The following is a 12,363-nucleotide window of genomic DNA, read 5'->3' on the forward strand; positions in this document are numbered from 1 at the left end:
CCCGTGGTGTATTCTCCTTACACTTCACTAATCCACCAATGACTTTGGATCACTTTCATATCTTTTGCATTAAAAAAACCATAAACACAGTAATCAACCCGAAGGTCGAAATTAAATCACAATGCATATTTCACAATCATCAGGATTTTCAATTGTCTGAGGCATTTTAAATATCTTTAAACTAATGTAAACATGGTCAAATGCTATTAGTTGTATCTTTAACAGTGTGCACAGATTTTCCCTTATCACTTCTTAATAGCGCTTTCACCTTCTTGTGTAGAGCTCCCACCCATTCTGAACATACTCGTACCTTATCCTCACACTGTGTTCATTACCACCCTTCTTTTGCCCTATTAGTTTCCTGCCTATGTTTATTATTAATCTCCGCATGCTTCCTAAGCTTTAATTCTGTGTTAATATTCTTCCCCTTCCTTAATCATCTTGTCCCTTATTAATGGTTTCCTTTTCCTGTTTAATTTTGCTATAGTTTCATTTGTGACTCTCAATATTCCTTTCTTCTCATGTTCCCACGTTCTTCTGTTACACCCATATGCCAATTGTCAGTGATAAATTTCTCTGTTCACCTAATGGGGCTCTTAATCTTTTCATTCTGGTTAATGCCTCTACATTCACTCTCCCATTTCCCATATTTAATCCTCTAGAATCGGACGTTGCCATTTGTTAGGAGTAAATTATCATCTGAATGAGCAGTCCTTCCCAGGAAACTGCATTAATCATGCTCTTTCAAAATCAATTCCTAATCATAATATAGTCTTGAATGATGTCTTTCTGAACGGTCCTGCATTTTCCAAGCATACCTATTGGGGTATTTAAACTAATGTTCACTAAGCTCTGTCTCCTGCAGGATTGCTTTTTCCAGGCAGTCATTCATTATTCCTATACCGTAGTCCTCTACCTCACTTTAGTCTCTCTCTCTGCCCAATGTTGGGTCCATCTTTATCCTCCTTATGGTTACTTGGTGGCATGTAGACCTGGGTGATGGTGGATTTCATCGATTCAGCCCTTACTTCTACAAATTATGTTCTATCACTCACTTGCTTTATGTTTACTACACTTCTTCCAACCTTTTTGTTCAATACTATACTATTGCCACCCCTTGCAGGATCTCTTCACCCCTCTATTTGTTATTCTATGACTATTGTTTCAGCAATCCATATTATCCTTCCATCTACCTCGCTCTGCCCTCAAATATCTATTTTTCCTGTCTCTATCTCACGCATCATATTTTCTAATTTTTCTGTCCTCAACCTCATTCTAAAAATTCTGTTGGTTCCATTTCGCAAGGGTTTTGCGTGATGACAAGTGCCCTAGGAAAAACTAAATCACAAATAGAAATGAATATAGAGTACAATCAGGATGTATTTATTTGTTTTGTTGGTAACAAGAAGGCATTGAGATGGGTTATTTGAATAGAATTGATGAATGTGTTGCAGAATATAGGAGTAGATTGTAGGAATACAGGTGACTTATCCACAATCTATGCATGTCTCACCCTGCTCTCAGGTGCAAGTGGTGGATGGAGAGTTGGGATGGGCAGTGTTAGGAATTTGGGCTTCTATAATGGTGATTTGACAATTGGGCAATACTATTTTCTTTGCTTCATCAATGTTTTCATCTGTTGTTGAAGTGCTCTGGCTTCCAGCACGCTCTTCGTCATTCGCATCTTCTCGGCCTTCTGAAAACATTTTATACCACCAATAAACATTGCTTTGGTCCATGGTAGCTTCTCCATATGCCACAGTCAGGATTCAGAATGCATCCGTGCACTTAATTTCGTTTTCCTCACAAAATTTGATTCAGATTCTTTGATCCATTTTTTGGAATTGGCAAAAATTGAAGACAAGCCAAAACAAGTCCAAGCAAAACAGCTGTCAGCAATTAACTGAGCATTCAAAATGGTTGAACCTTTCGGCATAAGTTAGACATGAGTACCAACATAATGCCACAAATACGAGGGTCATCCGGAAAGTAGTACCCGTTCGTGCCGCATGAAGTGCTGACGACGCGAGTAGCCGCTGGACGAGGTCAGATAGCTTCAGTGGCTTGTCTGCCTTCTCTGAGCCAAGTTGCGTGACGCTAGCATTGCCTGTGTTGTTTCTGTGATTGTTTACAATGTTTAAAAAAATTGAGAACGCCGCCAGTTGTGAAGTGAGGGCAGTGATTAAATTCCTCAATGCAAGAAACGTTCGCCCATGTGATATTCATCGCCAATTAAAGGAGGTGTATGGAGACAATGTAATGGACGAGTCGTCTGTTCGGCGGTGGTGTCGCAACTTCAACATGGGGAGGGGGAACACACACGACGATGAGCGTTCGGGGAGACCGTCTGTCATTACAGACCAACTGGTGAGCTCAGTTGACGAATTCGTGAGGAACGATCGGCGCGTCACAATTGATGACATCTGTGAGCATTTTCCCAATGTTTCTCGAACAATTGTTCATGAAATTGTTAAACACCATCTGCATTATGCAAAAATTTGTGCAAGATGGGTCCCTCGCGTATCTCAATGAGCTGGCGGCGAAGGACTATGCAGCAGGAATACAGAAACTTGTCACACGTTATGACAAATGCCTTAATTTGCTTGGAGATTATGTTGAGAAGTAGTTTAAAGTATCCTCTTTCAAATAAAATTTTTTATGTTTGTTAATATTTACTTTTGTGTCTTTATTTCACGAACGGGTACTACTTTCCGGATGACCCTCGTAATTGAAAATCAAATATATGTAACCCGGAAAAATTTAAAATTCGCGATACTTTTAGAACAGACCTCATATATGAGGGGGACGTGTAAAGGAGGAATGAGAGGAACTGGAGATGGGAATTGGGGGTGTCAGTTTTGTTTGGAAATGATGAAGCTTTGGTTAGCCATTCAGCGAGGGCTACACAGTCACTGCAGAGTGCATTAGAAAGTCATTGTGATAGGTATTAGACGAGAATCAATGTAAACAAAAAAAAGTTTGTGAGGTTTTCAAGGAAGAGACAAGCTAAGTAAAAAAGAGTAAAACTTGTTTATGATGATCCCACATGTAGCGAAATCCCACCTGTGACGAAGTGAGTTCTCGGTCCCATGGACTTCCCTATGCCCACTCATGTAAATTATCCCATGTTATAATGAGTACGACTAAGAAATCGCCTCTATAGCAAACTTATCTTTGGCCCCTTGGCCAATCAATTATTACCTCTTTTATAATGAAATGCCCACTTTTTCCATCATTTAACCACCCCTACCCACATTGCAAGTTGTTCTCACATGTAGCCATCACTTGGACCTCCCAACTGCTTCTGCCCACCAAACCAGCTGCTTGATGCAAGGGAAAACTTCTGCGAGATTCCTTCATGCTCCATAAAATTTACAATCTATGTCCGAAAAAAATTCAAAAATTTTTTCAATAAAGGCTGATGTACATTATCACCTGTTTTAGAATGTGAAATCCTTTTTAATCCTGCATGGTTCAATCATGGGAATAGGTTAATTCAAATGACACAAATATAAGTTTTGACTGTATTTGGCTAGAACAGGCTTTTGAATTACTTGGGCCACACCAAGCACACAATCAAGCAATGGTCACCTTTCCCTCCCCACCACCACCAAGACTTGCCCCTACTCCTCTCTCGTTGTGACCCTATCTATCCTAAACCATGTCCCTCTCACCACAACTCCAAATACTCCATTGTACTTTGTTCCACAAAGACCATTGAAACGGATATACTGGGTTCGTCTGTAAAGTAATAAGACTGGGAAAGAATTTATTGATTTGATTGGTACATATTGTTAAAATTCCTCAAAGTAGTTGCCTAGGGCGTCGATACACTGCCGCCAATGCGATTCCCTTGCTGCAAAAGTTTCCTGGAAGTCAGCTGCCATAGCCTCTTTCAGAGACTGTGACATCCCCCATTGGATGGTGGGAACATTTTCAAAATGGTGCCCTTTCAGCCTTCTCTTAAGCTTTTGAAACAGGAAAAGGTCTGCTGGGCTCACATTGGGGCTGTAGGGTAGCCGTGGCAGGGTGTGCAACCCCTATCCAGGCCAGGTAGGCGCTCACAATGAAGGTGGTGTGGACTGGAGCATTTGACATTGTCCAATTTTTTTATATTTTCTGCCGTGGCAAAAACTTAAAAACCACTTTTGTACCCCACACATGATCCTCACTGCCTTTCTGAGCTTTGGACACGACTGCCTCTCCCATTGTGCGTTGCTTAGCTTAGACCCCCACCACAAATCCCACCGCCTGGGAATACGCTGCTGGCAACTAGAGTGCCACGTGGCAGCCAGTCTCATTACTCAACGGAAAAACCCTGTGTGTATATATTTACGTGCCCTCTCTACTTGTGTCTATTTTAATATTGTTTTTAATATGTACTGTGCATCATCGCTACTTGTTATTTCCTAATTTTAATGTTACAGAGTAGGTTTCCACTTACCCATTCAGGTTATGCCAATTTATTGCGATTTTTCTTCCCAAGTTATTGCTTGATATTTTGCCAAGTAAACGGTTATATTTCCTGCTGTTTTGAGATATCCATTTGTTTACCAATTTTTAATATTTATTTTTAAGTGTATAAATTATATCTTTCTTAATTTTGTAATATTTTATCTTCTTTATGTTTACACAGAATTTAAAACAATAAAGTTGTTCAAATTGCCACTCTATTCATTCAACTGCTGGTCGGATTAATTGTCATATTCTAGCTCTAATCCATACTAATGCTGTCCAGGGTCAATCTCTCCATTGCCGTACTTGAGAGCTCCCATTCTATTCTTATTGTGGTTGTGTTCAAAACTAAAAAGAGAGGCAGTTGACTTGATTGAATGCTATGTGCCACCCTTGAAAATACTTACTTTACACCCCAGGTGAATATGCCAGTAAAGGGTATGCATGCCCTCTGCATCATCAATACAATGTCGTATTGATGACCCTGAGTGCACTTGTATCTTGTATTTTGCTTCATTTGATGTAAACCAGCGGGCATCAATGAAATAATTTTCTTGTGATGAAATCCATGCGAATGTATGATATGCCAATTATTCAATGGATGCAACCTCATGGACCTAATCCGAAATCCTAGGTCGTGTATTGTATATTGTGCGTGTGGCATGTGTTGATGGGTGTTCTTCCACAGGGTCATTCGGTATGAGGAGCTGTCTCTCAACCCCTCTAAGGTGACGGAAGACCTCTTTGAGTTTTTTGGCTTGGCCCAGGGTGTAGGGGACAAGTCAAGTGGTGCGGCAGATGGCAGCAAGGATTCCCCTCTGCACCCGTCCATCATCCACTTCTTGGAAACTCACACCAAAGCAGATCAGGTAGCACAAGTGTGAATCATGTTGGAAAAGGTACTCCGTGGACATGCCTGCGTCCATTATCCTAGAACAATTGGACTAATCAATGTAGACTGTGATCATTAAACCAAATGCAGTGGAATCTCACTTAATGAGCACCTCACATAGCGAGCAATTGGCTTAAGGAGCAAAATTATAATGCCCTTTGCAAAACAAGCAACCTTTTTGCATTACCAGTATCATAAGAGAAGGGAAATTCGTGGAATGGTTGTGTGCTGGCTCTTTCAGTTTGTTTACTTCTCGTTCTGCTGGCATCTTAGTGTCACTAGTGATTGTAGACCTTTCCAAATCTCTGTACCGGCTTATGATTTGTGATTTTTTTGTGTGTACTTTTAAAAATGTGTTCCAAAGAAAAATCCATAATAAAACAGCCATAATTAAGTAAAAATAACAGTACGAGATGTAGAGTAAAATCATTGAAAAGTGGGAACAAAGTGTTAGCATGGTAGATTTAGCACCCAGATGCAATCGGTCGACATCGGCAATTTGCTTTCTCTTCCAGACAAGAATGAGATGAAGTGGACAGCTGCTTCCAAGAAAGTTGCAAGAGTATTTATGCAACGCTTAAGTACTATCAACAATGTTGAATAGGTATATCTCTTGATGGCAGCTGAGAAATTCATTAGTGACTTCAAGAAGCTTGTCACCTGCTGCAATGGGTGTTTTCAATTGTGACAAGATGGGTCTCTTCTGGGAGAAAATGCCGCAGCAAAATAATATTTGTATGCATAACAGCGGAGATTAATGCATTGCCTAGCCACAAGCCAATGAAAGGCCATGTATTGGCATAAAATAGCAGCATCCTCTCTGCTATTTTATGCCCATGCAAGTGGCACTTTGAAAATTAATTAAACCCCTGCTTGCTTACCATCCAGAAACTCCACAAACCCTCAAGAAGTGATAAGTTCCTAACAGCAGGCTAAATGTGATGGGAAACTTGCATCGTCCCATGGACACAAAGCATTGGCCTAGTGAAGCAGTGGCTGTTTGCTCAGGAAATTTATTTAATGAGAATGCAGGGTAACATTTTTGCAAAGTTTTGATACATTGGCAAAAACAAATGTCTCTAGATAGCTTTCTCATAAAAAGGAATCAGACATGTATCATAAATAATAAATTATTTTATTTGATTCTTTTTTGTTTTTACAAATTGAGTTCTAATTCCTGGTTGCTTCCTCTTGTGATAGAAGAATAGATGAATGTTAATAGTGGACCTAAACAATATATGTAAAATCTTCTTTGAATAAACATTGTGCATAATGTTTTTTCTTAATTAATGCATTATATTGTATGTTAATGTACTTGCAAAAAATTGTTTTGCTTCATGAGAAAGATCGTGGAAGGAATTATGCTCGTTGTACAAGATTCCACTGTATGTACTTATTCTGAGCCAGTTTGCCAATGGAAAGCATTGCAGCATTGAATGTAGCAACTTTCATTTTAACACTTTGATGTAATAAGTAGGCATTTCATCATTTAGCATAGTAATCTCATGTATGTTGCTAGTATTTTATCAAGTACCAAATATTTATATGACAGAAAGCAAAGTTACATTTTGAATTGTCATACGTTCCCCCTTCCACATTTCTTTTCATTGCCTAGTCTCACAGTCTGAAATATACAGTCTCTCCGTCTCAGTGGTGACAAGGAATAAGTCAATAACTCTCCCCATTCCTATGTAGGATGTTCAATAATTCCTTTAGAAATCCAAGAGATGGTGCTCATAGTATGGAAGCTTGCCTTCAGTAAGCCTCATCTCTTACTAGACTGCTGTTTAAGTTCCGACTCCATCCATGTCTTCATTTAATTTTCATAGTCGATTGAATCATAATTATTCTATTTACAAAAATGGTAAAAAATGAGTTTGTTGCTGTTATTAAACACTTCTGTTTGAAAGGCAACACACTGAATGAGATTAAAGCGATTTGCAATTGGATAAATTGGAGTTTAAACATGGCCGTACATCCTCAAATAATGAGCATCATATTTGATGCTCAGTGGAAGTGACTTCCTCTGAAATGATTGACGAAATCCACGGTATGGTTTTGATTAAGTGACAAATCAAAGTGTACGAACTAGTTGAGGCCACTGGTATATCACAAAGTGCAGTATTTTCGATTTTGCATGAAAATATAGGCGTTAAGAAAATCTTGGCAAGATGACTTCCACGATTGCTCTCATTGGGGAATGAACGCAACTGTGCGATGGATTCAGAGGCTGGTTTGGTGCTTTTCCGTCGCAACCCTGTATGAGTTTCCACATCTCTACACAGCTGTGGATGAATCGTGGATGCACTAACTTCACTCCTGAGACTGAGGAACAGTTGAAACAATGGGTTTCTAAAAGCAATCCTGCTCCAAAGAGGGCGAATACAGTGAAATCGGCCGGCAAGGACAAAAGACAAATGGAGAATATTATGCGTTGCTATTGCACCAGTTGAGTGAAGACATCAAAAAATCTCCTCATTTGGCCTAGAAAACAATTCTCTTCCATCAAGACTGCAGAGGTGATTCCAATGACAAAAATGATGGAATTAAAGTTCGAATTATTATTACAGCATCCACTGTATTCAGTAGATGTTGCTCAGCAGTGACTTTTTTTGTTTCCAGATGTGAAAAAATGACTCGGAAAAAATGATTCACATTTGGGTCATCACCAACACAGATCCCTTCTATTGAAGATGGAAAATTCTACTTTTTGGACGGCCTAAAAAGTGAGGGAAACAATGGGGAAAGTTGATGGAGTTAAAAAGGACATTGTTGGAAAATAAAAGATATTACCTAAAATAATTTTTTTCTAGTTTTTCCCAAGTTCTCATGTAATGGCCAACATACCATGTAGTTCCATCCAATTAGTACAAAAACTTGTCCCCCTCGAAACATTGTCTATAATGCAGCAAATTCTTGTGTAAATATAAAAATTGGTTTCAGAAAAACTTGTAGTCCAGCAAGGTGCAGCATTTGAGTGGTCATTTCTTTTTGCAGGGAGGAGTGTCGAGTACCCACAGAGATTCCCGATCGGCTCCATTTCGCTGGCGGAAAGAGTTGACACTGGGAGAGATAGCAGCTATCCAGTCATCCTGCAAAGAAGCCATGCACCTGTGGGGATACAAGGAGCTGGTCAACAAGAGATACTCCAGCCTAGGGAGGGGGGGCTCTCTCAAGGGACAGCTTGATTTAGACAATTTCAATCCCCTGTTGAAGTTGGTCCTGGAGTGAAATGAAAATCTCATTACTTCTTTATCGTGCTAAAGATGAAGTAATGGTGGTTGGTGGTCATCACCGTTGCCATCAAGATAGGGTATCCAAAGAGCAATAATTTCAATTTAGACTGTTATGAGTCTGCTGGCTTAGACTTTATCGCCTATGCAACAGCATTCCTCACAGTAGAAGATGAGGAGGAGGACCTCAAATAGTGCCTGGCATATTAAAATGAAATATTCTAAAGTATTATGAATATCATTTCATATGTAGGAAACTCAGCAAAACTAATTTCAGAAAATAAGGTTAGCCAAGTTAACAATAATTATTTATAAATGATGTAGGTGACTCTTATGACCTTTAAAAATTGACCTCATGAGGATGTTTGAGTGAAGATATCAGGCCTAGCAGAGTTGTTGCCACACTCACTTTATAATGACATAATGAAAGTGCATACGTTTGTTGAATTCCTTGACAATAGTTGCTTTCATCTGTTCCATTGAACAGATTATAGACGAAATGATTAATTTGGGCTCAGGCAAACGATTATTTTGAATAATGCCACGAGTTGATAAATCTACCTATTGTGAGATGTTTGGTTTTTATATTAATTGAAAATGTGATATATAATTATACATTATACAGATATGTAAATATACACACACACATATACTCAGCAAAATACAAAATGACTGGAGGATAGATGTTGCAACAGGAATATACACAAAAATGGAAAAAAATATTGATACTTAACCTGTCATCTAGGTTACTGCAGAAAGGCTGTCTGTATGTCATGGCCTAGAAGATGGGTTGAACGCTTGAAAGTTTACCCCTAAGGTTTGTTTTTAATTTTCTTTTTGTTCTTGACATTATTCCTCAAGACATTTTGTATAAAACAATACATATAGATATATATATACACACACACATATCACAACACAAGATGAATAAATAAAGATAATATGTATGAAAGAAAACACACCAACTATAACAACACAATATGATTTAAATAAAGACAATACTTAGGAAAGGAACATTGACATAAATATTTTTAACATTTCAGCAACTATGTCACCTTCATAGATGAAGAAGAGAAGTCTTCATTTAACAAAGACTTTCTTCTCTTGGCCTGATGATGAAATGTTAAATGTATTTTTTTAATGTCCCTTTCATATGTGTTATCAATATTTAAACCATGTTCTATTGCTATTCATAGTCTCACCACTCTGTGTCACAGGTGTGACGATGTCATTAAACTCTGAATTTGAATTACAAAAAAGGAGGGACATATTGTTTTGAGTATTTAGATGGTTTAGCCATCTTTGTGAAGGAAGGAAGAAGCATCTGTGTGTTCATATATTAATATTTTGTGTACACACTCCATATCTGCCGACTGATACAACAACCGGTGTATAAGATGCGCTCCATTTCTATGCAATTTTTAAGTAATGAATTTCCATAATGATTTATTGTACCTATTTTACAATTATTTATGTCTATGTAAATGTAGCTTGGGAACATTTTAGTTGGGTGCCTTTTCATCTCCCATATCAAAACCCAGAAACATTTTTCCCTCATCCATGTTTCCTCTTTGTGAAATTTCAATATTTTCCCTTTTTCTTGCATTGATAACTAACTTCTGTTACTCAATAATCCTGTCTTCATATTTTGTTGGCATCTACTGTGCTATTTTAATTTTATTCCTCATATGTGTATTTCATTTCCTAGAATGAATCTGGAACGCCATGATGTTAATCCTGTAAAATCAATGATGCCTTTGTTTGTAGAAATCAGTCTTTCTAATTGAATAGTCTTTTTGTAGAACTGAAACCTATATCATTTGTGATGAATTGGGATTTACCATCAGCATACACCTGAAGGGAGCTTAGCTTAAAGCTAGGAGTTCCACTGTTCACATCCAAATGGAATATGATTCCATCCGTTTTTTCCTAATCGAATAACACGCAGATGCGCATAGCAGAGAAATTGTGGCCTTTGATGTCAGTGGATCTGAACTCTTTTGACTTGAATGCTTCCTCTTTCATAGAAGTGAAAAAAATTGTCAGGCAACTTATTATTTTTAATGAACAGAAAAAATATGGGAAGAGTTATTCCAAACCAGTCTTTTGCCAAAAGACTGTATGCAAAAGAATATTTAAAAAATATGTTAAGAATAACCAGGAGACACAAATTTCAACTCAAAATTTTTATTAGCTGCACCTAACGGCATACCATATTTTTGGTGAATTTAGGGGAAAAAAGTGCATCCTTACACTGGCAAATACGGCGTGTATGTGTTTTCGTAATTTTGTTTGTTCGTGGATAGCTCAAAAAGCAGTGGCAAAAGAGTTTTGTGATGATACACAAAATCATATAAGCATTTGTAAAAGAACACTTTCATTCACTTTTTTAGGAATGCACATAATTATTGAAAGTAGAAAAGATAGAAGACTCTCGACTTCCTTTCACGGAAGAAGTTGGCTATGCCCGCTAGCACTTCTTATATTCTATTTTGAGTTGCCATTCTTTTATGTGCTAGTATATTTTGTGTGTCATCATCAAACTGTTAAGTCCCTACTTGGTGAGCTTGCCCATGAATAAACATGCAAACACACATTTATAGACTCACACGTACATGCTTATATATATATATATATATATATATATATATATATATATATATATATATATAAATACACACACACATTGAGAATTGACAACAGGCAGTACATAGTAGAGACACAATTGTCTATTATCACGAATATGTAAGCACATTAGACAAAGGTGACATGACTGCTGAAATGTAAAATATCTCTGTGTTCTTTTTTATTTTTGTTTATGTATTCAAATTGTTTCTAATATGTGTGTGTATTTATATTTGAAAGATAATGCTTTCGAGCAAGGACAAGTATATATAAAAAGTTCAATTAAATATTTATACCCAGGGAAAGGACACTCGCATACCAAGATGATGTTTTCATGGCACAGCCGTCATCCTCAGAAGCTGAAGATGATGGCCATGCCGTTGAAACTTCAACTAGATATGTGAGTGCCCTTTCTCCCTGTTTCTATGCATAAATGTTTGAATCAAAATTTGTGTGTGTATATACACACACACACACACACATATATATATATATATGAGATACACACACACATACACTCACCCACACACAAACAAACAAACGAATGTATACAGATAGATATGAATTGGAATTAAGGGTAGGGAAATCCACAAGTGCCCCATGTGCATCATGAATAAAGTGCTCAAATGAAATGACTGAAATCATTCTAAAATTCACGGCCTGCTATAGGGCAGCATTAGCAAAGTGAAATTTTAGAGATTCATATTCTGGGGGTTTATTGACCCATTTTTTCCAGTTGAAATGATCAAAAGTGCTTCATTTCTTTGCCACAAATTATTTTCTTATCAATCAGTGTCAAAAGAAACACCAAGGGGATTATGCTAGTGTTAAGGTTCAAATGCTTGTTAAACAAATGTGTTGATTCCTCTCTTGTAAAGATACTGCTTTATTAATTATATGAAATATATCAGCATTGTTAACTCTACACTTGGTGTTTATTAATTACTCATTGAATGCCTCGTTGCAGCTCCATAGATTGACATTATTACGTCAGCAGGAAGACGTGGAAGGACCATGCTCCTTTCTTGCCTTTTCAGTTTTATTCAACTCGTTAGTTTTAGGAAATGATTGTTTTCTAGGTTCTGTGATTTCAAATTGCCGTAGGTCCATTGACATAAGTATGGATAAATCTGAATGGGTTGCATGATTTCAAAATTC

At 37.6% G+C, this 12,363-nt stretch overlaps 1 protein-coding gene across 1 annotated transcript in view; it reads left to right on the forward strand.

Annotated features, from left to right (window-relative positions):
- The window catches only part of LOC139689563 (carbohydrate sulfotransferase 1-like), a 72,241-nt gene extending 60,111 nt beyond the window's left edge, over positions 1 to 12,130 (forward strand). Inside the window, exons 7-8 of the mRNA XM_071586720.1 lie at positions 5,144 to 5,324; positions 8,345 to 12,130. Of these exons, the coding sequence (XP_071442821.1) occupies positions 5,144 to 5,324; positions 8,345 to 8,578 (415 nt within the window). The 3' untranslated portion in view covers positions 8,579 to 12,130. The remainder of the gene's footprint in view (positions 1 to 5,143; positions 5,325 to 8,344) is intronic.
- Positions 12,131 to 12,363: the final 233 nt, after the last annotated feature.

Source organism: Hetaerina americana, unplaced genomic scaffold (genome assembly GCF_022747635.1).
Source record: "Hetaerina americana unplaced genomic scaffold, ioHetAmer1.1.p SCAF_25, whole genome shotgun sequence".
NCBI lineage: Eukaryota > Metazoa > Arthropoda > Insecta > Odonata > Calopterygidae > Hetaerina > Hetaerina americana.